Source organism: Urocitellus parryii, chromosome 6 (assembly GCF_045843805.1).
Source record: "Urocitellus parryii isolate mUroPar1 chromosome 6, mUroPar1.hap1, whole genome shotgun sequence".
Classification (NCBI taxonomy): Eukaryota; Metazoa; Chordata; class Mammalia; order Rodentia; family Sciuridae; genus Urocitellus; species Urocitellus parryii.
The window spans coordinates 36137680-36163928 of record NC_135536.1 but is presented as its reverse complement, the minus strand read 5'-3'; the positions used below and the strand labels follow the sequence as shown (position 1 = coordinate 36163928).

At 42.2% G+C, this 26249-nt stretch overlaps 1 protein-coding gene across 3 annotated transcripts; it reads left to right on the top strand.

Annotated features, from left to right (window-relative positions):
* The first annotated feature begins 1147 nt into the window (after window positions 1-1147).
* C6H14orf93 (chromosome 6 C14orf93 homolog) lies at window positions 1148-25262 on the top strand. 3 transcript variants are annotated; one of them, XM_077799789.1, is made up of 8 exons: window positions 3754-3788; window positions 5491-5550; window positions 13911-14731; window positions 17022-17342; window positions 22592-22653; window positions 22875-22978; window positions 23846-23958; window positions 24239-25262. In XM_077799789.1, exons 3-8 carry the CDS (start codon window positions 14132-14134, stop codon window positions 24656-24658), a joined length of 1620 nt encoding a protein of 539 aa, XP_077655915.1. In that variant the 5' UTR covers window positions 3754-3788; window positions 5491-5550; window positions 13911-14131; the 3' UTR covers window positions 24659-25262. The 3 variants fall into 3 exon arrangements, with proteins under 3 accessions (XP_026261861.1, XP_077655915.1, XP_026261862.1); XM_026406077.2 differs by having other exon boundaries at window positions 13699-14731; XM_026406076.2 differs by lacking the exons at window positions 3754-3788; window positions 5491-5550 and adding an exon at window positions 1148-1177 and having other exon boundaries at window positions 13699-14731.
* The last annotated feature ends 987 nt before the right edge of the window (window positions 25263-26249 follow it).

Below are 26249 nucleotides of genomic sequence, written 5' to 3'. Positions count from 1 at the left end.
ATCAAATTATCTAATATCTAAGCCATATTTGATTACCCTGAATTATGCTAGTAATGACTATTATAACTTTTTTGACTCATTTCACACTTTGCATTTACTTTCCATATTTCTTCATTGTTCTTTAATTTACAACAGTCCTTCCTTAACAGGCACGGTGGCACACACCTGTAATCCCAGCGACTAAGGGAGGAGGATTGCAAGTTTGAGGCCAGCCTGAACAATTTAGTGATACCGTCTCTCAAAATAAAAAGGGCTGAATGTAGCTCAATGTTAGAGTTCCCCTGGGTTTAATCCCCAGTAAATAAATAAAGTAAAATTCTAGGTGAAGCCTGACCTGATGGTGCACCCCTGTAATCCCAGTGACTCGGGAGGTTGAGGCAGGAAGACTCCAAATTTGAGGTCAGCCTGGGAAATTTAGTGAAGCTGTCTCAACAGAAAAAATAAAAAGGATTGACAATGTGGCTGAATAATACAGCAGTCCTAGTTTCAATAATCCCCAGATAATCATCATCATCTAGGTATAAGTAACTGGTCTTTTGCAAGAAGTAAAGGGATGCCATTTTAGCTTCTTGAGAATATGGTCTTTGCCAAATAGGAAAAACTGGGGGCTCAGGCTGTGAAAATATAACACCCAAAGACTTATTTCTTTAACCTGAACGTTGTCACAACATGGGAATGTACATGGAAAGGTGAGGGTGTTAAGCAAAAGGCATGACCCAGAGACATTCCACCTGGAATCCAGGAGCTAGGGCCTGATGTTAATCCCAGGTTAGAACGATGCTGCTAACAAGTTAGTTTACCAAGTTTGGCCAAGTGTCAGAAAGAGCTCTTTCACTGGACTGTTATGTTGGTGACTGGGCCTTGTTTCACTGGGAAAAAGAGATGGGAAAGGGTGAAAGGCCGGTGAGAAAGTGAAAGGAAGCGGGCGGAGGCGGGGAGAGCGGGAGGAGCCTCCAAGCTGTGGGATCCGGCTGCAAGGGTCGCGGGTCGCGCGGCGGGCGTGGGCCCCCGGGGCCGGTGCCTCGGGCGCGGCGCGTGTGCTCGCGGGCGGGGCGCCCTTCAGTCGCCGGCGGCCAATCCGGGCGGGCGTCCGGGGAGGGGCGGGGCTTGCCGGCTTGGGCTCCGCGAGTCCTCCTTTTTGCACACACACGAATACAAAGAGCCATACGACCTTCGGGTATCCTTTTTCCATTTTTTTTTCCTCCTTAATCTTGTGTGTGTTTTCAAAATTTTTAAAAATAGAGATCTGTGGCAGTGTTGGGGTGAGGAAACTGTTGCTAAGAGGAATTTGCTCTTTCCCCCATTTCTTTTTCTCTCTCTCTTCCTCTTTCTTTTTCCTGGTCAAGGTTTTAAATATACCAAGAAGTTGAGAACAGGATGGCCGTGTGCAACTGTTTCTAGCCAAATTTATTGAGTTTTTTTTTTCTTCTTCTTTTTGCTATCACATTTTAAGAACTGGTAAATTTTTGTGGTTAAGGGATTTTAAAATTTAGCCGCTTGGGAAGTACAGATTTCTTTTTTACAGCAGGCTGTAGGGATAATGTAAATTTCTGCCACGGGCAACATCGAAGGAAGCAGAGATTTGAGGCTCCCTCACAAAAGCCTTTTAGCATGCGTTTTACACACCTTCCCCAGAACCAAAACCAGGTGGCTTAGATGTGGCAATTGTCTGAGTCCAATAGGTTAAAAATATTGGGATATTATAATTGGGATACTCATTTCCCTGGAGAGAGGGGAAATACCTTCTTACCGTGTGTCTTGCACACACAATTTCACAAGGACATTTCTCTGTGAGTGTGTGTGTGTGTGTGTGTGTGTGTGTTTCTTAAAGCATAATTTTGTAAAAAAATTATCTTGGGGTTTATTCTTTGTGTATATGTACAATATGTGTATATGTGCCATATCAGATTTTCAAAAGTGATTCTGATTTTATGTGTTCCACGTAAACCCTAGGATGTGAATTTTTTTTTCTGTTGTATTCCCAAATATGATCAAAACAGGATTTCATGTGCAAACTAGAGCTTAGAAGAAACCCTATGCTTATCATACTTAGGCACTTTCATTCTATGTGCATTTACTGTATTTTTCTGCTCCTGTTTTAAAGGATCAGATTAGTGAAAAATAATTACCAGGAAATATATAGTTCATGTGGCAAATGAGGGGAGGCAATTTATTGAATCTGTGGTTCAAAGCTACCTTTAGTGACTGTTTTGCCTAAGTGGTTTTGCTTTTTATTGTCTCATGTTCTTAAATGTACAGCTGTGTATATTTTGGCCTATATGTGTGGTTTGGTTGGTGTGTTCAGAAGGGAAATTCTCTCTTGGCTTTTTGACAAAATGGTCGTTTATTGGTTGGGATTTGTTTGAAAAGCTCCACAGCTGCAAAGTATCAGAAAAAAAATCCAGGCAAGTCCAATTCTGGGGCCAAAAGGAAGCAAAAACAAGTGATAGAAGAAACAAGAAATGCATTTTTGGTTATAATGTTGCACTTTTGGAATTAAAATCTCTCTCCCTAAGAGACTCAGAAAAATGAGAAGACAACAGTCTCAGAGCAGAGCATCCTTGCTATAGGAGTATATGTATGGTCACTTCATTCTTATAGGACCAGTCTCCCTTATTAGGAAGAAGTCATACAGAAAATACCTACAACAAATTTATATTTGTATACTGGATTGAAAGCATAGGAAGTATATGGGTGATCAGGGAGAAACTGGAATGTCACTAGCAGCAACCAGGAGATAGAAGGATCCACTACAGGGTTCAAAACCTCTGTATGATGATAATCATACCTATCCATTCCTCAGCTAGTGTCCTACTCGATTTCAAACGACTTTTAAGACACTTAAGTGACAACTGCAATAAACTTAACTTGCCAAGGTCTTGAATTTATTATAATGAAAATGACCCTGATGAGCTCTCTTTGTGTTTTTTTTTTTTTTCCTGTACCAAGTATATTTTTATTCACAAAAACTGCAAGTCAGATCATTGCTTAATAAATACTGGCTCTAATGTGGATCATTCCACAAGCCTAGACCTGGATTTTTTTTTTTTTTTTAAGTCTAACCTGACTCTGGTGACCTTTGTAATCATAGCAGTGATAGGATTGTTAATGGGGTTTTACCTTAAGTCTCCCACATCACTGCACATTATCATGTACACGATTTAGCTTCCCAGAAAAGGGAGAGTGGTACACAGCCACTTCCTAGGTATTCAATGTCTACATCTTGGAACGGAGGCTCGTTCATTCTCAATGTCCTCACTATGAATTTCTAAGGGGAGAATCCTTTCTTCGAATATTTCGTTGGCTTGGCTTTCTTACCAAGGCAAAGTAAAGCTAAACTCAGTTGATTCTGCTTGGGAATCCTAGGGTCCCCTAGAGATTAAAACTTCTTTTAACTAATAAGAACTGCCACTTTGCAAGCGTTATCTAGAAAAATCTGTAACCAAGGCCTTCAGTAACTAAAACCAGCCACCACCAAGCATATAAGACTGATTTGTGGCCACTGTACTTATAATCGTGTACACAGCTTTGTGAGCAGCGGAGGACAGAAATAAGTAAACAAAAAAAAAAAAAAAAAAAAAGGAGCTAAAGATGGCGTCTGACGGCCTTGAAAACGCTTCGCAGTCGCGTTCCTCCCTGATGAGGCCCCCTCCCCTCCCTAGCTCGTGGAGTGACTGGGAATTGCCGCCAATGGCGTTCTTGGCCCTACACCCCCGTCTTCCCTCCGCCAATCACTGGGAACCAGAAGACAAGCGGGCGGTTCCTCGTCGCGTGCGCGCGCTGGCCAGGTACACGGGCGGGCGCTGTTGACTCCTCGGCATTCCGCGCACGCCGCGGCCTTGCTGAGTCAGCGGATGCGGTAACGCGGGACACACGCGTTGGGTCACCCGTAGGCCCGCTTATGTGGCACCCCGTCTGTATTCTTGCGGCGAGTGCATCCCCTAGCCCAAGTCCTCAGAGCTTTGGTGACTACCAAAGTAGTTGACCCAGCGAAGTCCCCGACCTCCCTACGGGCACGGGGCTCTCCGCTGTGGGTCCCTGAATGACCCTTTACCCCGGATTGCCAGGGGACAGTGGCGGGTCCCCTGCAGCCTAGCGAGTAGGGTCGAATTTCTGCTCCCACCGTCACTGCGCTCACCCTGTCTGTAACTGAATCACACTGTCTCGTCGGGGTGGTTCTGCTGTCCCTTGTGCCCACTTTGTCATCTTTGACTAATATTTAATCAACTAACATTTACTGAGGGCTTGATGGGCACACGATAGAATTTCTAAGAGCTAGGTTCCCATTTCAGAAATACAGTGAAAGTCTTTTACATCAGACACATTTATATGAAAACCTGAATTTTTAATCTTACCACCAAATGTAAAAGAGGACTTTGCTGTGCTGGGGTTTAAACCTTTTTCCCTGCTATATTAGTAAACTTGTAATTTTTGGATTATTTGGAATTATTTTGTTTAAGATCCTGTTCTACCCTCTGGGTCTACAATTATTTTTTTACACTTAATAATGAGGTCTTAGATTTTTTCCGCACCTCATTAGACAGGTCACTCTTTTAAAACGTAGGAAAATTGTATCCTGTCGTATCTGCTTACCTGCTCTTGTGTGATAAAGAGCTCATTTTTGAGAGAATCTTCTAACAGGTGAGCCATTTTCCACCTTGAAGTGGAGGAGCAGGGCTGACCAGCAGACCAGGAGCTTTAAGTGGCCATTTTCCTTTTTTATTTCTCAAAATGAAGATTATGATATGAATTGCTGTGCTTTCAGTAATCACATTTAAGAAAGTCCATTTCTTGCCTGACCCTGAGTGAGTCAAAGGCCCATTATAAGAACATATATCATTTGAGGGATACCATATCACACACATTCTATTAAATAGTGAGAAAACTTTTGTTTTTCATAGTTTGGAGGTGAACTCAATCATGCAGAAAATTCAACTCAGATGGAGAGAAAGCAAGCCAGGGAACTGCCAAGATTTTGATATATTTAGTCCTAACAAAAATACATGTGACTAGAGAGGAAAGAGATACTTAAGATTATGGACAGTTTCACACTAAACTATCTCTAAAGGAGATGAGTTTTCTTTCTTTTTTATCTAAATATTTGTGAAGTATATTGATAAATACATTTTATAGGCTCATTTCACATGTATGAATTAGACCAATACTGAAATTAACCCCAAATACATACATTTTATGCAAACCTCGGTTTGACAACTGGGGTTTTGTGTTGGCAACTCAAGATTGACGATCGTTTTCTTAACATCCAATTCTAAAAGTTGATAGCATTTTACAAAACGCATGTTTATTGCTTTATGGTGGTCTTAGTTTATTTTCTTTCTCTCTCTCTCTCTTTTTAAGTATCCAAAGGTACTTAACCCCTGAGCTACATCCCTAGCTCTTTTTATTTTTTATTTTGAGTCTTGCTAAATTGCTGAGGATCTCACAAAGTTATTCAGGCTGGCTTCAAATTTGTGATTCTTCTGCAAACAGCCTCCCATTTTGTTGTTGTTGCTGTCGTGAGGATTGAACCCAGGGCCTTGTGCATGCAAGGTAAGCACTGTACTAACTGATCTATATCCCCAGCCCTCAGCCTCCCAAATTGCTGGGACTTTAGAGTACACCACCATTCCTGGCTATCTTTACTTTCTTTAACAAAAATGTGACCTTTAACTTTATTTTGTTTTGTAAAAAATTTTTGTGGTACTGGGAATTGAACCAGGGGAACTTTACCACCAAGTTATCCTCAGCCATTTATTGATTGATCAATCGATTGATTGATTAATATATACAGATAGACATTCATACATGCTGGGGTTGAACCCAGGGGTACATTACCACTGATCTACATCCCCCATCCCTTTTTATTTTTTTATTTGTATTTTGAGACAGGGTGTCACTAAGTTGCTTAGGGTCTCTATAAATTACTGAAGCTGGCCTCAAATTTGCAATCGTCTTGCTTCAGCCTGCCAAATTGCCAGGATTATAGGTGTGTGCCACCACACCCATGGAACCCTTGGTTTTGAAATAAATTATTGAGTGAGGAGTATATCTCAGTGGGAGATTGCTTTCCAAGGCCTTGGGCTGCCATATGTGTGAGGTTGAAGCAGGAGGATCCCATTTTTTGTTGTTTTGGTTTTGGTTTTGTTTCCAGGGATTGAACCTAGGGGCACTTAACCATTGAGCCATATCCCCAGCCCTTCTAATATTTTAGAGACAGGGTCGGCTAAGTTGCTTAGGGCCTCGCTAAATTGCTGAGGCTGGCTTTGAATTTGAGATCCTCCTGCCTCAGCCTCCCAAGCTGCTGAGGCTGGTGTGAACTTGAGATCCTCCTGCCTCAGCCTCCCAAACTGCTGGGATTACAGGCATGCTCCAGCCTCAGGTGTACTGTGCCTGGAGCAAGAGGATCCCTTGAACCCAGGAATTCAAGGCCAGCTTGGGCAGCATAGCAAGACCCCATCTCTAAATGAAATGAAATAAATTATCTAGTGGGTCTGAAATGGCAAAATTTGATGATATTAATATTTAATATTGATATAGACATAATTTATCAGTATTAACCATTGCTTTGCCAGACATTCCATGGATTGCTTCATGTATTGGTAAATTAAATAGATATATGTTTTGAGGATTAGGGGGTAGAACTCAGTGTTAAAGCATTTACCCAACATGCTTGAAGCCCTAGATTATATCCCTAGCACAGGACAAAAAAAAAAAGTTTATATATTTTTAGAGTAAAATAAAGATAATCAGAATAAGGTATGTGTAAATAATGTTGGCAGGGTTAAATGGGCTATTATAGAAAAAAAGTAGTTACATTAGGTTAGAATGTTAGAAATGATGAATTTAACAAATTTTAACAGATAATGCAGTAGATGTGGGCATAGTGTTCATGCCTATAATCCCAGTGCCTCCTGCCTGTAATCCCAGTGGCTCATAAGGCTGAGGCAGAAGGATCACAAATTCAAGGCCAGCTTCAGCAATTTAGTGAGGCCCTAAACAACTTAGTGAGACCCTGTCTCAAAATAAAATATAAAAAGAGCCGGGAATGTAGTTCAGTGGCAAAGCATCCTAGGGTTCAATACTCAGTACCAGACAAACAAAAAAATGCAGTAGTGTCTGTGTTAAAGTTCCATTATCAATTTGAATTTTGATATTATGAAGTGTTGTCCACGGAAAAACAAGATGTTGCCATTATTTGAAATTTGCATGTTAAATATCCATCTCAGACCTTCCTCTCATTTTTATTTTTCAGTTCTAGTTTGTTGTTTTCAGGACATTATGCTGAAAGATGTTGCCATCAGTTGAAATGTAGCATGCTAAATACTCATCTTTTCTAACATAATGGCGCCTCACCTCAATTGCCTTATTTCTTTATTTTATTTATTTATTCTTATGTGGTGCTGAGGATCGAACCCAGGGCCTCGAATGTGCTACGCAAGCGCTCTACCACTGAACCACAGCCCCAGTCCTCAACTGCCTTATTTTTGTTATTCTGTCCATAGTGCCATCCTGTATGTGGCACTCAGGCTTACAATCTTTTTTTTTTTTTTAATTTATTTTTTTGCCACTGGGGATCGAACCCAGGGCCTTGTGCATGCAAGCCAAGCACTGTACCAACTGAGCTATATCCCCAGCCCTGGCCTGTGTTTTTTTAATTTTTAATTTTTTTGATATGGGCAGTTGAACTCACTATTCATTATTTAGGGCCTCAATAAATTGCTGAGGCTGGCTTTGAACTCACAATCATCCTGTCTCAGCCTCCGAAGATTTTGGGTTTACAGGCATGTGCCACTGTGCCTGGCAGGCTTACAATCTTTTTTTTTTTTTTTAATATTAGCTTTAGGTGGACACAATATCTTTATTTTATTTTTATGTGGTGCTGAGGATTGAACCCAGTGCCTCACGCATGCCAAGCAAGCGCACTACTTCTTGAGCCATATCCCCAGCCCCAGGCTTACATTTGAAGCTGTCTTTGACCAATATTTTTATCCCCCATCTTTATTAAATAAGGAAATACCAGTTCTTCCCCCAGGGTGTCAAACCTTCCATCCGTGGTCCTCATTCTCATTAGCTGTGACCAGTAATCCTCTAATCTCTAACAGTTCCAGGGATTGGCAAAATACAGCCTGCCACTTGTTTTAATTTGGCCCACCAGCTGAGAAAAGCTGTGTGTGTGTTTGTGTGTGTGTGTGTGTGTGTGTGTGTGTGTTTTACTGGAGTTGAACCCAAGACCTCACACTTGCTAGGCTAGCACTGAGCTATACCCCCAGTCCTTTCTTTATTTTATTTTGAGACAGAGTGTCTCTAAATTGCACAGATTGGCCTTAAACTTGCAATCCTTCTTCTTCAGTCCCTGAACTAGCTGGGATTACAGATGTGTGCCACTACACCTGACTCAGTAGGAGGTTTTGCTTCTATAAGAATTCTTTCTCGGGCTGTGGGGATGTGGCTCGAGCAGTAGTCGCCTGGCATGCATGTGACCGGGGTTCGATCCTCAGCACCACATACAAACAAAGATGTTGTGTCCGCCAAGAACTGAATATTAAAAAAAAATTCTCTCTCTCTGTTTAAAAAAAAAAAGAAGAAAGAAAGAATTCTTTCTCCAACCAGATACAGTGGTACACATCTGTAATCCCAGCAGCTGGGATAACTGAGGCAGGAGGATTGCAAATTCAAGGCCTGCCTAACCAACTTGTTTCAAAATAAATAAAAAGTGGTAAAGCACTCTGGATTCAGTCCCTGGTAACAACCCCCCCACACACCACCCCAAACACACATACAAACTCTTCCTCCCGATTTTACTCTGTTGGTCTATTATTTTGAATCAACTTCTCAGCTTTCTGTCTATTCCATGTTTCTAGGAACTTGTGTGTATTTTGCTTTGTTCTCTAGATAGTTCATGTTTAGAACATTCCACATTCTTTAGACATTCCCATGAAACAACCCTTGTTCTCCCTTCATTTGAGTATTTAATAGGTGGCAATCCATTTTGGCCAATCACCCTGTGGCACGGCATTACTTGTAGAGAATTTTTAGAAACATCTCTTTTTTTTCTTTGTACTTGTTCATTTTTTCTAATTGAGAGGTATGCAGCTAATGAAATTACTATTTTGATTTGTTTGTAATCATGTATTCCCACATTCAAGTTATCTGCTTTTTTTTTTTAAAGAGAGATCGAGAGAGATAGAGAGAGAGAATTTTTAATATTTATTTTTTAGTTTTTGGCGGCCACAACATCTTTATTTGTATGTGGTGCTGAGGATCGAACCTGGGCCGCACGCATGCCAGGCGAGGGCGCTACCGCTTGAGCCACATCCCCAGCCCAAGTTATCTGCTTTGTAAATGTGATATGAGATACTCCTTTATTATTTGATGACCCCAATTTCTTTCTATATCTTAGATTTTAGATGGGAGACTATATCAGGAAGCAGGGAAATTGTCCACAATAGTGTCCATGGAAACCAAAAGTCATTTGAATATGTATTGTGCTACAGTGCACTATACCAGTTTTTTTTTTAATGTAGATAGATTAATTCAAGAAAACTCCTATTTTTTGCCCTTAATGTAACATTTTTTAAAATGGACATAGTATGATAATACACAAAGTAAGAAACAGAAAAGAAATTGAGAAACAAAGTGAACTGACAATAGGAAAATACTTTTAGCCAGTAGAGTTGTTGGTGCATACCTGTAATCCCAGCTACTCTGAAAGCTGAGGCGGGAGGATCACTAGTTCAAGCACAGCCCAGGCAATTTAGCAAGACACTGTCTTAAATCAACTTTTTGAAAAAGGAACAGTGATGTAGCTCAGTAATAAATAACTGGCGTGCAGGAGGCTCTGGCTTCCATCCCCAGTACTGCAAACAAACAAAACTAGCTGAGTTAAGTATTCTCTTTAGTCTGAGTCTAGGTCATAATAGTAAGTAAATTGTAAATTCTGTTTCCTCGGTTACCTTTCTAAGTTGCATTATAGGTTTCATATCTATAGATGCATTCTTATCCTTGAACTTATTTATTAGAAATTGGTGTTAAATTTATGGTCAGGCTAGGGGTGTAACTTGGTGGGAGACTGCTTGTTTAGCATGTGGGAGGTCCTGGGTTCAATCCCCAGCATCTAAATAAATGAATAAATTTAAGTCAAATTTCCTCAAATTTTATTTCAAGTCATTAAATTTTATTTTTTAATTTTTTTTAAAGAGAGAGAGAGAGAGAGAGAGAGAGAGAGAGAGAGAGAGAGAGAGAATTTTTTTAATATTTATTTTTTAGTTTTCGGCAGACACAACATCTTTGTTTGTATGTGGTGCTGAGGATCGAACCCGGGCCACACGCATGCCAGGCTAGCGCGCTACCGCTTGAGCCACATCCCCAGCCCCTCAAGTCATTAAATTTTATTAAAAGGGAATCAGGATGGATGTCCATGGTTGGGTCACAAAAAGGTTGTAGATTCATTCCTTTGTGGAACACTGACCATATGTCAGTAACTGTTGGTACCTTGCATATATGTTATATGCAATCTTCACAAAAACACAGAAAGCAGGCAGAGACATGAAAACTGGGACTTAAAAAGTGAAATGATTTGGTTTGGGGTTGTGGCTCAGCTATAAGGCACTTGCCTAGCATGTGTGAGGCAGTGTGTTAGATCCTCAGCACCACTTAAAAATAAATAAATAAATGAATGATTGAGTGAATGAATAAGATAAAGGTACTGTATCCAACTACAACTAAAAAAATTTTTTTTAAAAGTGAAATGATTTGGGGCTGAGGCTGTGGCTCAGTGGTAGAGCGCTTGCCTAGCATGTGTGAGGCACTGGGTTCGATTCTCAGCACCACATATAAGTAAATAAATAAAATAAAGGTCTACACATCTAAAAAAAAAAGTGAAATGATTTGTACAGGTTCACATGACTCATAAGTGGTGTAATCAGAGGAGAACTCCTTTTTTTTTTTTAAACTTCCAGTTCAGTACTGTTTCAGAAAGATGGCCAAAGAAGGCCATTTGATAGATGAGGGAGGTCTTTTTTTTTTTTTTTTTTTTGGTGCTAGGGATTGAACCCAGGGCAAGGCAAGCACTCTACCAACTGAGCTGTATCCCAGTTCCTAGAAGAGGGAGGTCTTGAGGCTTACACAACACTTAGCCAGGTATGGTGGCACATATTTTTAATCCCAGCTACTCTGGAGACTGAGTCAGGAAGGTGGATCTTAAGTTTAGAGCCAGTTTAGGCAATTTAGTGAAGCCTTCTCCTCCTCTTCCTTTCCCTCCCCTCCCCTCCCTCAATTTAGTGCTCTTGGAGATTGAACCCGGGGCCTTGGGCATGCAGACAAGTGCTCTACCATTGAGCTACATGCCCAGCCCTACAAGGCCCATATCAAAGTAAAAAATAAAAAAAGATTGGTGATGTTGCTCAGCGGTAGAATGTACCCAGATTCAACTCCCAGTACAGAAAGAAAAAATAAATAAATTAAACTATTTGGTACTGGGCATGTGACTCAGTGGTAGTATGTTTGCCTAGCATGATCCCCAGCACTGGGAAAAAAAAAAAAGTACAAAAAAATATTTAAAAAATATTAAACCCTATAATCCCAGCAACTGGGGAGGTTGAGGTAGGAGGATCACAAGTTTGAGGCCAGCCTCAGCAACTTAGTGAGACCCTGTCTCAATATAAAATAAAAAGGATTGGGGATATAACTCAGTTGTAGAGTACCCTTAGTTTCAATCCCTAGTACCAAAATAATAATAATAATCATCATCATCATCATCATCATCATCATCATCTTTGCATCATATTGGTTTGAAAACAAAACCAAAAAAAACAAATCTGCAGGAACAGTGTAGGCCTTTATTTAGGAAGGAAAAGTATACATAAATATTCATCCATAAATTGACATAGAATCGCTTAGTGCTTTCCTTTAACGTTTAAATTTGGTTTAACCTTTAGTTTCAGGTTTAGCCATGCCTTCTGGTGGCTCTAATGACAAGAAAGCTGTAAATGGATTTAAGTTCTTGTAAGAAGTGAATATCTGCCATAAAAAAAGCTGTTTCTTCAATAAAAAGGGTAAAAAGAGCAAATTAAAGACTATTTTTTAATAACTAAATATAATTAAATGCATTGTCAGATTTATGCTTTAGTACCTCAGAGGTACTGATATTGCTTGTTTCTGAAATGAGATTGCTGATTTGGAAACAAACAAACCCAAAACCTCAATATATGGAAAATTCTCTTAACCTCCTCCTTTCCTTTTAATTGTGATGTTATGATATAATTTACAAAATAAGATATAAATGTATCACTTGAAGAAATGTAAACACACTTAAGATTTTGTCACTTACAAAGCTTCAGGCAGAAGGATTCTTTTTTTTCTGTAATCAAGTATCATTTAGAAAATGACAATATTTATTTAAGTTCCTTGGAGTGTTCTCAGTGGTACAAATCAAACTCCCACCACGACCCATTTTTTTATCTTGAAGTAGTTTAGTTGTTTAAGTACAGTAATTCAAAAGAGAGGCAGTTTGGTTTATCACTGGTATTCTCATTTTTCCTTTTATAGCGACTGATCATGTGGGAAAAATAGGTAACACTGAGCTATTTAGATATTCCTTTTGAGAATCTGCTCCTCCCTTGAAGAGTCTGAGAAGTGGCAGTGAGGGCAACCCAGAGCCTATTTCCAAGGGCTACTGGCTGGTAGATTCCAGGCAGCTAATCTTTGCAGGGGCTAGAGGCCCAGGTATACAACTCTGAGAGCAAGGGAGTTGTACAGCCCTGGGCTACCCCAGCCCAATTTCTTGATCCAGCTTTTCACTTCTTTCCATACCCCCATCCCCCAAATATTAATGATATAATAGTGAAAGGTTGCATGTTGAGGGCTGCAGTGATCGATGTATTATTGTTTTTCTGAATGCATGTGTATGAAAATTATAGAGAGGTGGGTAGAATAAGGATTCTTTATGTCAACAAAAAATGGTATCAGTTAAAAAAAAAAAAAAACCTAGAACACTAGATTGAAAGTAGCAATAACTGGATTCTGCTGTCTTCCTTTGACCTTTTTTTTTTTTTTTTTAAATGTCTCACCATTTGGGTAGGATTTGATAAACTGTCTTTATTTTTTTTTATTTTTATTTTTTTTTTAGAGAGAGAGAGAGAGAGAGAGAGAATTTTTAATATTTATTTTTTAGTTCTCGGCGGACACAACATCTTTGTTGGTATGTGGTGCTGAGGATCGAACCTGGGCCGCACGCATGCCAGGCGAGCGCGCTACCGCTTGAGCCACATCCCCAGCCCTTCCTTTGACCTTGAAAAGACATAACTTCTTTGCATGTCTCTTGTCTGGATTTGGGGTAATATGTGTTTCTTAGCACTGTCTTGCAGATAAGATAACCTACGTGAAGTGTTCTGGACTCCTTAAAGGACTATGTCAAAGCAATAAAATAGTAAAGATAGTAAGGTAGAGCTGGGCCTGGTGGTGCATGCCTATAATTCTGGTGACTTAGGAGGCTAAGGCAGGAGGATTGCAAGTTCAAGGCCAACCTGGGCAACTTAGGAGACTGTCTCAAAATAAAAAAAAAATAATAAAAAGTTCTGGGGATGGAGCTCAGTGGAAGAGCACCCCTAGGTTCAATCACTAGTATGGGGAGGGGGAATGAGATAGGGAGGAGGAGGGGACAAATCTTCATTTTCTTCCTTAATCTTCTAATCTTTCCAGATGCCGGTGGGTCCTTTGGAGTTCCCTCTGTTACTCAAGTTGCAGTGGTAGGGGGTTCCGTGCTTGAGTATAGGAAGAATGAAACCATGTTGATCAGGAAGGCCCCTGTTGGCTTTATTCTTTCAGTAAGGGGTGACTGTGACACTCAGTGTGTTGTGTTAGGAGAGCACAGGATCTGCCAGTAGAAGAAGGCGTCTGTCTCTCCTCTGCAGGCCCATGAGAGGCAGCCATGGACTGTGTGCTCCTTCACGGCTTACCTACTCCTCCTTCACAGAACCCACAACCTGGAGTTCTGACTCCTCTGACCACCCTCCATGAGAAAGAAAAGTGAATCCACAGAGGCCAGTGCTTCAACCTCATAAAGTCCAGTTGACCAGAGCACCTTTGGGAGAGGCCCAGCGAGTGAGCACGGTTGTTACTGTGCCTATCAGCCATGTCCTTCAGTGCCACCATTCTCTTCTCCCCTCCCAGTGGCAGCGAGGCCCGATGCTGCTGCTGTGCCTGTAAAAGTGAGAATAGCGGAGGCAGCGCAGGCTCACAGGGCGGGAACCCTCCTGCCAGCACGCCCATCACAGTGACTGGACATGGCCTAGCTGTCCAGAGCTCTGAGCAGCTCTTGCATATTATCTACCAGCGGGTGGATAAGGCAGTGGGCCTGGCTGAGGCTGCTCTGGGTCTGGCCCGGGCCAACAATGAGTTGTTAAAACGGCTCCAGGAGGAAGTGGGTGAGCTGAGACAAGGGAAGGTATGCACCCCTGATGAAGACGGGGAGAGCCGGGTCCACAGTCCCCCAACAGAGGAGCCTGGGCCCCTCAAGGAGAGTCCCAGGGAAAACTGCAAGACTCTGTCTGTCGTGGAGGAGGAGTGTGACAGTGTGGGCAGTGGTGTGCAGGTGGCAATCGAGGAGCTGTGGCAGCTGGGGTCAGCCTCGGCAGTGGGACCTGGGCCTTTGGGCTTCCCAGCCTCTCAGAGAGACATGAGGCTCCCAGGATGTGCTCTGGCCGGGGGTGAGGGGACCCCTCTGCTCAATCCGGTGAGTATGGCAGCAGGGCAAGGTTGCTTTTCTGAACTTTTGTGGCCTTTTTCCTCTTTCTTTTCTTCCTTTTCTTCTCTTTCCATTTTTAAATCTTTCTTTGTTTATATCTGTGATAATACAGAATAGCATCAAATTTCTCTGCACTCCTGTTTTCTTCCTGAACCATCAGCCTCTTTGGCAGGAGGTCATTTTCTGTGTGTGTGGTGCTGGGGTGCTCTCCCCTCCCTCTCAATAGCTCTGCATGGCACCTTCTCCTCCACAGCTGTCTCTGCTGCTGCAGGGCTCTGCCTCTCCTGGCGAGAATGCCTGCTGCCATGCACAGGCGGCTCATTCATATTTTATCACGGGCCCTCTGCTTGCCAAGAGGAGTTCAGTATAGAGAGACAGGAATGTGGAAAGGAGAGGGACATAGGGGAGAAAAAGGAAGGAGAGAGAGAAGGAGAAAGCAAAAGGGAGAGGATGAAGATAAGGAAAATAGAAGACAAGTACAGGGAAGGAAAGAGGCAAGTGGAAATTAAGGGTTTGAGGAAGGAATGAACTTTTTTTTTGTTTTTTTGTTACTGGGGATTGAACCCAGTGGGGACTTTGCCACTGAGCCACATCCCTAGCACTTTTGATTTTTTGATTTTGAGATCGTGTTTCACTAAGTTGCTTGCCTCGCTAAGTTACTGAAGCTGACCTTGAACTTGCTATTCGCCTGCCTCAGCCTCTTGTTGCTGGGATTACAGGTGTGCACCATTAGTCCTGGAGAAGAAAGTTGAGTCTATGTGGAAAGGGGAACATTTATGTTGGGGGAAGACTGCAGTAAGGGACAGGGAATTAGAGGAAAGGAAATAAAATGCCAAAAGGAAAGGATGATTGAGATTGAATAGTCAGAGGAAGGCATGTAGAGAGAAAGGGAAGCTAAGAAGAAGGCAGATGGAGAACATATTTTGTGAGCAGAAAAAGACATCGAAGTACATTGTGCTATTTCAGTTTCTTTGCTGCTCAGGGGCCATATGAGCAGGAAAAATGCTGGATGAGTAGAGTAAGAACTGCAGAATGTCACACATGGAAGTATGAAAAGGAGATAGAGCAACCATAGAGATCATAGAGGCAGAAAATAACAGATGTGTTGCCACTTGAGGGCCGGTGGAAGGTCTGTCAGCTCTCTGCCTTATCCTCTGTCTGCTTTCACTCTTTTCCTTCTCCCTTCTTGACAAGGCTCACACAGGGTGGACAAGAGGGAGGAAACTCCCAGCCCATCTGCTGGATCTGAGGAGTGAGTGTGTAAGCTCCCCTCCCCCTCTCTAGGCTGACACCACAACTGGCCATTGCTCTCCTGAAGGCACAGCCCTGTGGTGATAGTCACTGTGCTTGGTCAGTGAGGTTTGCGCCTCAGGGAGAAGGAACCAGAAGGCAAGAGGCAAGAGGGTACCAGGCTAGGAGGTGTCCTGAATCATGGGTTCATTCAGGCAGGGAAAGCTTCCAAGCCGACAGGATGGAATTAGATTTCACAGCGCAGAAAGCAGCTCACAGGTCTATAAATCTCAGCCGCCTCCCCACTTCTTTCTCTCTGTGTGTGTATGTGTGTGTGTGTGTGTATGTGTGGTTCCCCACCACCACTTCCACTGTTTTGTTTTCTTGGCTGCAGAAATCCCCCTCCTTTTCTCCTCCCTCTCTGCCTCCTTCCTTTCCCTGCCCTGCATGTCCTTGAATGAGGGCACAGGCAGTCAGCTGGATGTCAGGGCTTCGACAGTTTATGGTCAGGCCAGGATCAAGGTGAGGGTACAGACTGGCCCCTGAAAGGGAACAGAGGGTAGGTAAGGGGTGCTGTCCACACGGCCTCTCTAGGGGATCCTCTCTAGAATCTCCTGCTTTGCTCTCTGTTTTCCTCTTATTTTTCCTCTTTGTTGTTATTACTATTTAATTTTCTTGCTTTGTTTCCTGCTTGGTTTCCCTTTCTTGTCATTACTGCCTTCCTAATCCCTTTTAGACACAATACTTACGAAGCTACATTTCTTATACTCAAGAGCAAACCATAAATGACTGCTCACAAATAAGCATCAGAAACATGCCTTGGCCTTGTAAGTAGCCCTATGGTAACAACCCAACACAAGGGGCCCTATATATGCAAGAATTATTTGCCCAGTACTCCCATAGGAGTCCCAGAGAAATAAGCCATTGACATTAAAGATTCCCCCACTTCTTTCCATTCTCTGTTCACTATTCTCAGCCAAAGAATGATAGTTGACCAGGTTCCCCTATGTCTGGCAGGTTAATAGATTATTCTTTTTTATGTCTTTAGCTGGTGGATGATTATGTGGCCTCTGAGGGTACAGTACAGCGTGTACTGGTCCCAGCTTATGCCAAACAGCTTTCACCAGCCACACAGCTGGCTATCCAGCGGGCATCTTCAGAGTCAGTGCCAGAAAATGGAACCAAGCTGCCACCACCCCGCCCTGAGGACATGCTCAGTGCTGCTGCTGCGTTGGACAGTGCCTTGGAAGAGTCAGGTTCCGGGAGCACTGGGGAGTTGAGGCACTCTCTAGGGATCACTGCTTCCCCATGCAGGACCAGAGGGAATGGGCAGAAGAACTCCAGGCGAAAGCGGGATCTGGTACTCTCTGTAAGTGAGCTCAATTTCTATCATTTTTTTCTTCAGTCTGGAGAGAGAAGTGAAGAGTGAGGGTGGGTTGATTGTAAGCCTCCCATAACGAAAAAATGGTGTCCTGAGTCCTACTGGAGCAGGAGGGACAAGGAGAGAGCCCTAGGGATTAGGCAGTGTCTCTGCTAACATTTGAGTTTTTAGAGTTTTCTAAATAGAGTGGAATCTTCCAGTGTTCTCATAATCCTGATAGGAATATCTTTAAGGGATTGAGCAGATTCATCACCACAGTATGGCAATTTAGCCCATGCGCAGGGTAAATAGTAAGGGGCCCCATGGGTGAAGAAGCCAGGCAGTCCCTAGGTAGTCCCAGACCCCAAATATGCTGAGGGCCACTATACACTCAGCTCAGTTATATAGGTTTGGAGAATCTAGTCATTCCAAGAGCTCTTGACAGGGAAGGAACTAGATTGAATTACATCTGCTTAAAATCTTCTTGGAATAGCTGGGAGCCCTTAGGAACACCCTGTGCGGTTGGGAGCCCCCATCTTGGCAAATGATCCAAACCTAAAGGTCTTCTAGGGCAGTAATTCTCAGCCTGGGATAATCCTCCTCCCAGGGGACATCTGGAACCTACTGGAAACATTTCTTGTCATTATCTCTGGTAGGTGGGTGGAAGGAAGGGAGAGAGCTACTGACATATAGCAGGTAGAGAACCGGTATTCTGCTGAACTTGCTACAGTGCACCCCCAGCCCCCTAACAGTTGGCAGTTGTGTGAAGGTTGGAAAATCATCTTCTAGGGTGACCTGGTTGGGACTGGATGCCATCACTCAAATCAGCCTAAGTCCCATCACGCTAGACAGCCCATTCTTGTTACGTCTTAGTAAAGGTTGAAAATAATGATCACCATTTAAACACCTTTTATTTATATTGCTTCTGTCTTCCTTTCCTTTTTTCCCCTCAGATATCCCATTTTTACTCTTTCTTTCATTTGATTTGCTTTTATATCAGAGATTCTTTGTTCCCCCTGAAATATACCATTCATAATCAATGCCAACTTGTTTTTAACTGTGACTTTGAATTTTAGTTATGTTCAAGAACATTTCACTTAAGAACAGGAGCAAGTTTCTGTCATGGGTTTGTGGTCAAAGAGGGCTACTCCTGCTATCAGTAAGATAAATGGAGGCATGTGTCTCAAAACTCATTTCAAGGGGTTTCCCAAAACTTCATATTGTTTAAATCATAAATAAATGTGTGATAACTATAATTTGTATAAAAATCAAGATTTTCTATCGCTTCTATTCCATTTCTGCCTGTTGTCTCCAGAGAGAGGTATAGTGTTGAGACCTGGCTTCTTCCTTCCCTTTGGAGATATCAGTGGATCTGGGGACCTAGTGACACAACAGTGCTTGCTCATCATGCTCTCTATTATAGCTCTTGAAAAGGATCTAGAGGTCCGGTCAGGGAATATTGCTGCCTGTCACAGAAAAAAAGTTTAAAGTGTTTTTGTGTTGGAATGTGGGTTTGGAAAGGGAGGGATAGCATAGATCTTGACTATTCCAATCTTTAGCTCTGGGAAGGAATCAAAGAGCCATCTCTCCAATCTGCTAGCTATCTTGTGAACCAAAAGGAGCAAACCAGAACCCTTAAATTCTTTGGAATGCTGGAGATTCCCTCAACCCTTGAGAAACATTTATTTTTAGCTCACTGAGGAGATAGGTGAGCCAGCAGCCTCTACAGTCTTAACATTTATTGTCTAGAGTATTCTCCCTTTCCACTTTAAGCCTGGTTTGAGTTTTATCACCTGATCTCTTCCAAGCTACTTGAGTTAGAAGCTATATAAATCCCTTTTTTCCTTGTTTTTTTGGAAACTTTCCCAAATTCTTCCTGAAGCATTCACCTTCCTTTGTGTGTCTTTAAGTTTGGTCTTCTTCTTCTTCTTCTTCTTCTTCTTCTTCTTCTTCCTCTTCCTCTTCCTCTTCCTCCTCTTCTTCCTCCTCTTCTTCCTCCTCTTCTTCCTCCTCTTCTTCTTCCTCTTCTTCTTCCTCTTCTTCTTCCTCTTCTTCTTCCTCTTCTTCTTCCTCTTCTTCTTCCTCTTCTTCTTCCTCTTCTTCTTCCTCTTCTTCTTCCTCTTCTTCTTCCTCTTCTTCTTCCTCTTCTTCTTCCTCTTCTTCTTCCTCTTCTTCTTCTTCTTCTTCTTTTTTTGTGGTGCTGGGGATTAAAGCCACAATTAAGCTATATCCCCAGCCTTAAGTTTAGACTTCTAAGAGGTAAACAACAATATCAAATATGAAGCTAGCACTGAGTGCTTTGGTACACACTTGTAACTCCAGCTACTTGGGAGGCTGAGGCAGGAGGATTGCAAATTCAAGGCCAGACTGGAAAACTTAGCAAGATCCTGTTTCAAAATTAATAATAAAAAAAGGGTTGGGGTTATAGCTTAGGGGTAGAGTGTCCTTGGATTCAATCCCTAGCATGGCAAAAAAAAATAAAGAAACAAAAACATACATACACGTCTCATACGAGTATGTGTGTGTGTATAGATATAAAATACATTAAATTAAATATAATTAATATAAGTTAATATAATGATAAAATAAAAATGGCTAGGAATGTAGCTCAATTGGTAAAGTGCCCTAGGTTCAATCCTTGGTACAAAAAAAAAAGTTCAAAGCACCAATTGTGATATTATGAGAAGGTCTGGGATTGTTAGGAAAGATAATGCCACCTTGAGTTTTATTCCTAGTAGTATAGAGTTGGGAAGTAATGTTCCCTCTGACTAGATCTTAGCCAAGTTAGATTTGGTCCTAGATGCCATTTTGCTTTGTGTGTGTGTGTGTGTGTGTGTGTGTGAACTAGAGATTGGACTCAGGGCTTCACACATGCTAGATAAGCACTCTACCACTGAGCTACACCCCAGCCTGTCAGGTACCAGTTTGCAAGAGAGACATTGGTAAATCAGAGAGCCTCCTATTTCTGATGAATATGTCTAAAAACTATGGGGAATGCCTAAAGGAATTGGGAGGTGTCAGGTCAGACAAAAGAAGACTTAAGGCCGGTGTGGTGGCGCATGCCTGTAATCCCAGTGGCCTGGAAGGCTGAGGCAGGAGTATCACAAGTTCAAAGCAAGTCAGCAACTTAATGAAGTCCTAAGCAACTTAGGGAGACCCTGTCTCCAAATAAAACATAAAAAGAGCTGGGGATCTGACTCGGTGGGTAGGCACCCCTGAGTTCACTCTCTGGTATCAAATGAAAAAAAGAAGACGATTTAAGGAGTCCATGAAAGCCATCTTCAAATACCTAAAGTACTGGCAAACTGGGTTCAAACTTTTGGTGCATGTAAGGCAAAACTTTTTAACAATTAAACGTGTTTAATAATAGGATCAGCTGACTCAAAATGGAAAATACATCATTAGATGTGTTTTGAGCAAAACTGAAAAACAGACAACCTAATGACATGAAAGGGAGGTTGGTGACAGTCTCCAAGGTGCTTTCCAATTCACATTTTTGTGATTTTAGGTTTGTTTATCAGACCATGGTGTGTGTGCCCCTGGGACTTGTGATAATATGCAAAGGGATATATAAAGCCATGGCCAAAGTTGGGACATTATCTTGGGTCATCAATTTTTTTTTTTTTAAAGAGAGAGTGAGAGAGAGAGAGAGAGAGAATTTTTAATATTTATTTTTTAGTTCTCGGGGGACACAACATCTTTGTTGGTATGTGATGCTGAGGATCGAACCCACGCCGCACGCATGCCAGGCGAGCGCGCTACCGCCTGAGCCACATTCCCAGCCCCTTGGGTCATCAATTTTACTAGAAGATTTCAGAGGACAGGGCTGGGATTGTGGCTCAGTGGTAAAGCGCTCTTCTAGCACGTTTGAGGCCCTGGGTTCGATCCTCAGCACCACATAAAAAAACAAATAAATAAAATAAAGATGTTGTGCCCAGTTATAACTAAAAAATAAATTAAAAAAAAAAGATTTTAGAGGACTTTTTTTTTTTTTTTTTTTTTTAGTTTTCGGTGGACACAATGTCTTTGTATGTGGTGCTGAGGATCGAACCCGGGCCGCACGCATGCCAGGCGAGCGCGCTACTGCTTGAGCCACATCCCCAGCCCTTAAAAAATATTTATATTTTAGTTGTAGTTGGACACAATACCTTTATTTTATTTATTTATTTTTATGTGGTGCTGAGGATCGAACCCAGGGCCTCCCACTAGGCGAGCGTTGTACCACTGAGCCACAACCCCAGCCCCAGAAGACATTTTTATATTCAAATAAATGCAAATATATTTTGAAGAATGTTTTAAATATGGAAGAGATGGGTTAAGGGTGCAGCTCAGTGGTAAAGTGTTTGCCTAGTGTACACAAGGCCCTGAGTTTGATCCCCAGCACTGAAAGAAAGAAATAAAAATTTGCAAGAGTACGGGACTTTAAGAAATGCTCACTTACAGTAGTTTTGGTATAAATTTGTTCTCTTCCTTGTTATTAGGGGTATTTCATGAATTGTTTGACACCAGCTGCTCTAGTGATCACATTACTTGGAAGCAGAAGACAGAACAGGCCCTGGAGTCTTGACACAAAATAAATGAAAAAGAAAAAAAAAAAGTGAGGGACATTAGAAATGCTCACTTGGCACATTTACAATCCCAGTGACTCAGAAAGCTGAGGCAGGGGTATCCCAAGTATGAGGCCAGCCTCAGCAATTTAGGGAGACCCTGTTGCAAAATAAAAAATAACAAGAACTGGGGATGTTGGGAATGTGGCTCAGTATTAAAGTGCCCTGGTTTCCAAATGCAGTACAGAAAGAAAGAGATACAGAGATAGAGATAGAGATAAAGAGAGAAGAAGGAATGAAGGGAGGGAGGGAAGAAGGAAGGAAGGAAGGGAGGGAGGGAGGGACGGAGGGAGGGAAGAGAAGATACAGACTCTGTCTAAGAAAGGTCATATACAAAAATGTTACCTATACTCTAGTTTCTCTTCAGATCATATAACTCTTTCACCTTTTACAAAAATGATACCTAGGGCTGGGGATGTTGCTCAGTTGGTAGTGCTTGTCTTACATGCACAAGGACCTGGATTATTTGATCCCCAGCACCCCCCCACACACACACACACACTTAAAAAAAAAAAAAAAGTATCTAGGCTTTGGAAAGGATTCAGGCAGAGAATCCTCTAGGAATAATGTCTTTTACCTTAGGGACCAGAAGAGGGTTTTCATAATATCCACTCCTGGATTTATTCTGTTTTTTTTTTTTTTCCCCCTTAGAAATTGGTCCACAATGTGCATAACCACATCACCAATGACAAGAGATTCAATGGGTCTGAAAGGTATGGTACTTGAGGAAAAAGATCACAAGGTACTTTGCTAAGGAGAGGGAAGTAGAGGGAGTAGCTGCAATCCAACAATGAGGCTGGGGCCTTATCTTACCATTGCCCCTGTATCCTGTCTTAGGCCGAGGAGGAATTTACCACAAAGTTGATTAGTGCTGGGTGTCTCTGTCTGGCTCTTAAAAAACCTACTGCTTCATTCATTCTATTCTCTGTGGCAGCATCAAGTCCTCTTGGAATATTTCAGTAGTGAAGTTCCTTCTGGAAAAGCTCAAGCAGGAGCTGGTCACCAGTCCCCACAATTATACTGATAAAGAACTGAAAGGTGAGGAAAACTGAGTTTTCTCCCATCCATCCTTTCTTCCCTCTGTCTTACTCCCTGATTTTTTTTAATTTTCTCTTTTTTTTTTTTTTTTAAGAGAGAGAGAGAGAATTTTAATATTTTATTTAGTTTCCGGCGGACACAACATCTTTGTTTGTATGTGGTGCTGAGGATCAAACCGAAGCCACACGCATGACAGGGGAGCATGCTACCGCTTGAGTCACATCCCCAGCCCTACTCCCTGATTCTTGCCCAGAGGAAAAGAGGCATAATGGGGAAGATTTATATGTTGTTGAAAATAGAGTATTTGTAAATACTTTTTTTTTCCACTATTCTTTTCACCTACATGTATTCACAGGGTTACCTCAAATCAACTTTTTCCCCCCTATTCAGTCTAAAAGAAAAAAAAAATAGAAGGAAAGGACTAAAGACCATCATGCATTATGTTTATGTAGGCCCCTAATCTGAGGTCAGAAGCTAGGCTTGGCCTTGCTCTCTTCTAATATTTGTAACTAATGCTGAAGTATTATGAAAGCTTCCACTAAAAAAGTACTTGAACTTTGCTATCGATACAGTGACAATAGGTGTCAGTTTAGTGGAGGAGGAGGTAGGAAAGCAACTGGAGTTGTCTTTTTGCAGCAGGAGATGATTTGGGAGGAGTCGGTGTTGGAAATCACTTGGGAGGAGTCGGTGTTGGAGATGGAGGTGGGCAAAGGGTATTAAACCAAAGACGACTAAATAGATGCTGGTGGGTATGTCAAGGAAGCCTATCATCTAAATAGTGATTCCAAACTTCTAGTGTAGGGCAGAAAAAAGGGCTGGGGACCACCTCTGAAGGACCCTACTTCTTGCTTTCCTTCCCTCCTTCAGGAGCCTGTGTGGCTTACTTCCTCACCAAGAGGCGTGAGTATCGCAACTCCCTGAACCCCTTTAAAGGTCTGAAGGAAAAAGAGGAGAAGAAACTTCGAAGTCGCCGATACCGGGTAAGTCTCTAGGCCTTCCTTTCAAGATGTTAAACCCTAAATCCTAAGAAGTACCAGGGAGAAGATCCAGCAGACATGGTGTCTAAGAATGGGGTTCAGAGCCAGGAACATAGGCTGATGGAGGAGAAAAGAGGGTGAGCCAATTCTAAGATCTGACCAGGAATCTAGGTTCCCCTAGGCACAGACTTTACACTGCCTTCTATCCTACCTAAACCCTTTCCCCAAACCTAATCCATAGTCTGTTTCTCTTCCTGATGTCTGTTGTGTGCTCCTCTCTTAGCTTTTTGCCAACCGATCCAGCATCATGAGGCATTTTGGACCTGAGGACCAAAACCTGTGGAAAGATGTGACAGAAGAGCTGATGTCTGATGAGGAGGACAGTCTTAATGAGCCAGGTGTCTGGGTGGCCCGCTCTCCTCGTTTCCGGGCCCAGCGCCTCACAGAGCTCTGCTATCACCTGGATGCTAACTCTAAGCATGGCACCAAGGCCAACCGTGTATATGGGCCTCCCTCAGACAGACTGCCTTCTGCTGAAGCCCAGCTCCTTCCACCAGAACTTTACAATCCTAATTTCCAAGATGAGGAAGAAGAGGGAGGAAATGAGAATGGACCCATCTCTCCATCGTTTGACCAACCCCACAAAACCTGCTGTCCTGACTTGAACTCATTCATCGAAATCAAGGTGGAAAAGGATGAGTGAAGTCTATAACCAAGAATAATTCTGGCTTCTGCCACTCTCCCTATCCCATAAATGGGTGGCTGTGGGGCTTCCCAGAATAATGAAAAACCCTCTGCAGTCTGAGAAAGTTTGACTCACTTCTTAACATAGTCTGTGCTGGAAGTGGAAGCTAGAAGCTCTCTCTGGTCGGGTGAAAGACTTATCTAGAAGGGGAAAAACACCCTCACTGTGAATGGCAAGCCAGAAAATGCTTATTCCTAAGCATAAACAGTGCCACGGAGGAGCATGGCATGAGAAAAGGAGGATGGGTCTAAGAAACACCAACCCTTCTTGACACATGTCTCTATCTCTGAGTCATTTTCCCCTAAGGCTCAGGGAAAGCAGCCCTGGTTGTACCTTTTGCTTCCCCATGACTGCTAGTCCAGTTCTGCAGAGGAAGCAGAACGGACCAGTCCAGGGTAATACTGCCACCTGGTGGGAAGTTTCAGTCATGGGCTTGATTCTTATGAGCTAAAGAAGGTGGACTCCATCAATGTTTGGAATCTAGATATAATAACTATTGCTTATTGAATTATATAAGGAAAATTTTATTATCCCCATCTTACAGATGAGGAAATTAAAGCTGAAAGAGTTCCAATGTCTGTCAGCTTTTCTCCCACTTTATGACCAAACAGAATACACATAGTTATTTTTCATACTGTCAACCAAGCTGTACTTTGGAGAAGATGTAGGTGTGTGCATACACATGCTTTTTTGTTGAAAGCACTGAGAAGTAAAATGACCTTATATCCATTCACTCAATCTTAACAACAAATATTGATTGCTTAGTAGGTGTCAGGTACTATGTATTACAGATATACTGCTGATAAGGTTCTAGATGATCAGGTTTTATTTTTAGTCAGGAAGTGAGGAAATTGAGTAGGCAATGAAATGAGCTGTAATAAGGGAGACCATGGAGGAATGCAGAGTGCAATGGCAGCATGTAGCTGGGGTAGCTACCCTACTCTTGAAGTCAGGAAAGGCTTCTCAGAGGCAGTGATGTTTACACTGATACCTGAAAGATGTGAGGAGTTAACCAGAAGAGAAGAGGCATGGAGAGTATTCCAAACAGGAGACAGCATCTACAAAAGCCCAGAAGCAAAAGAGAGTACTTTTACTGCAGATCAGTTTGGGGAGGGAAAATTGCAAAGAGTCTGAAGAGTCAGAGAGACCTTGTAAAATACCCTAAAGAAGAAAGACATTAGCTGGGTATGATGGTACACTCCTGTAATCCCCAACTACTCAGGAAACTGAGGGAGGAGGATCACAAGTTTGAGGCCAGCCTGGGAAACTTGGGGAGACCCTATCTCAAAATAATAATAATAACAACAACAACAAGGGCTGGGAATGTAGCTGGGTGGTAGAGCACCACTGGGTTCTATTCCTAGTAAAATACATACATGCACACGTGTACAAAGGAGAAAGAGAAAAAAGAATATATACATTAGTTCAAGGACAGTGAGGATTCATTGAAAGTTTCTAAGAAGAAAAATGAGATGATCAGTTTTATGTATTGTAAGAATCTCTTGAGGTGCTGGGGATATAGTTCAGTTGATAGAGTGCTTGCCTTGCA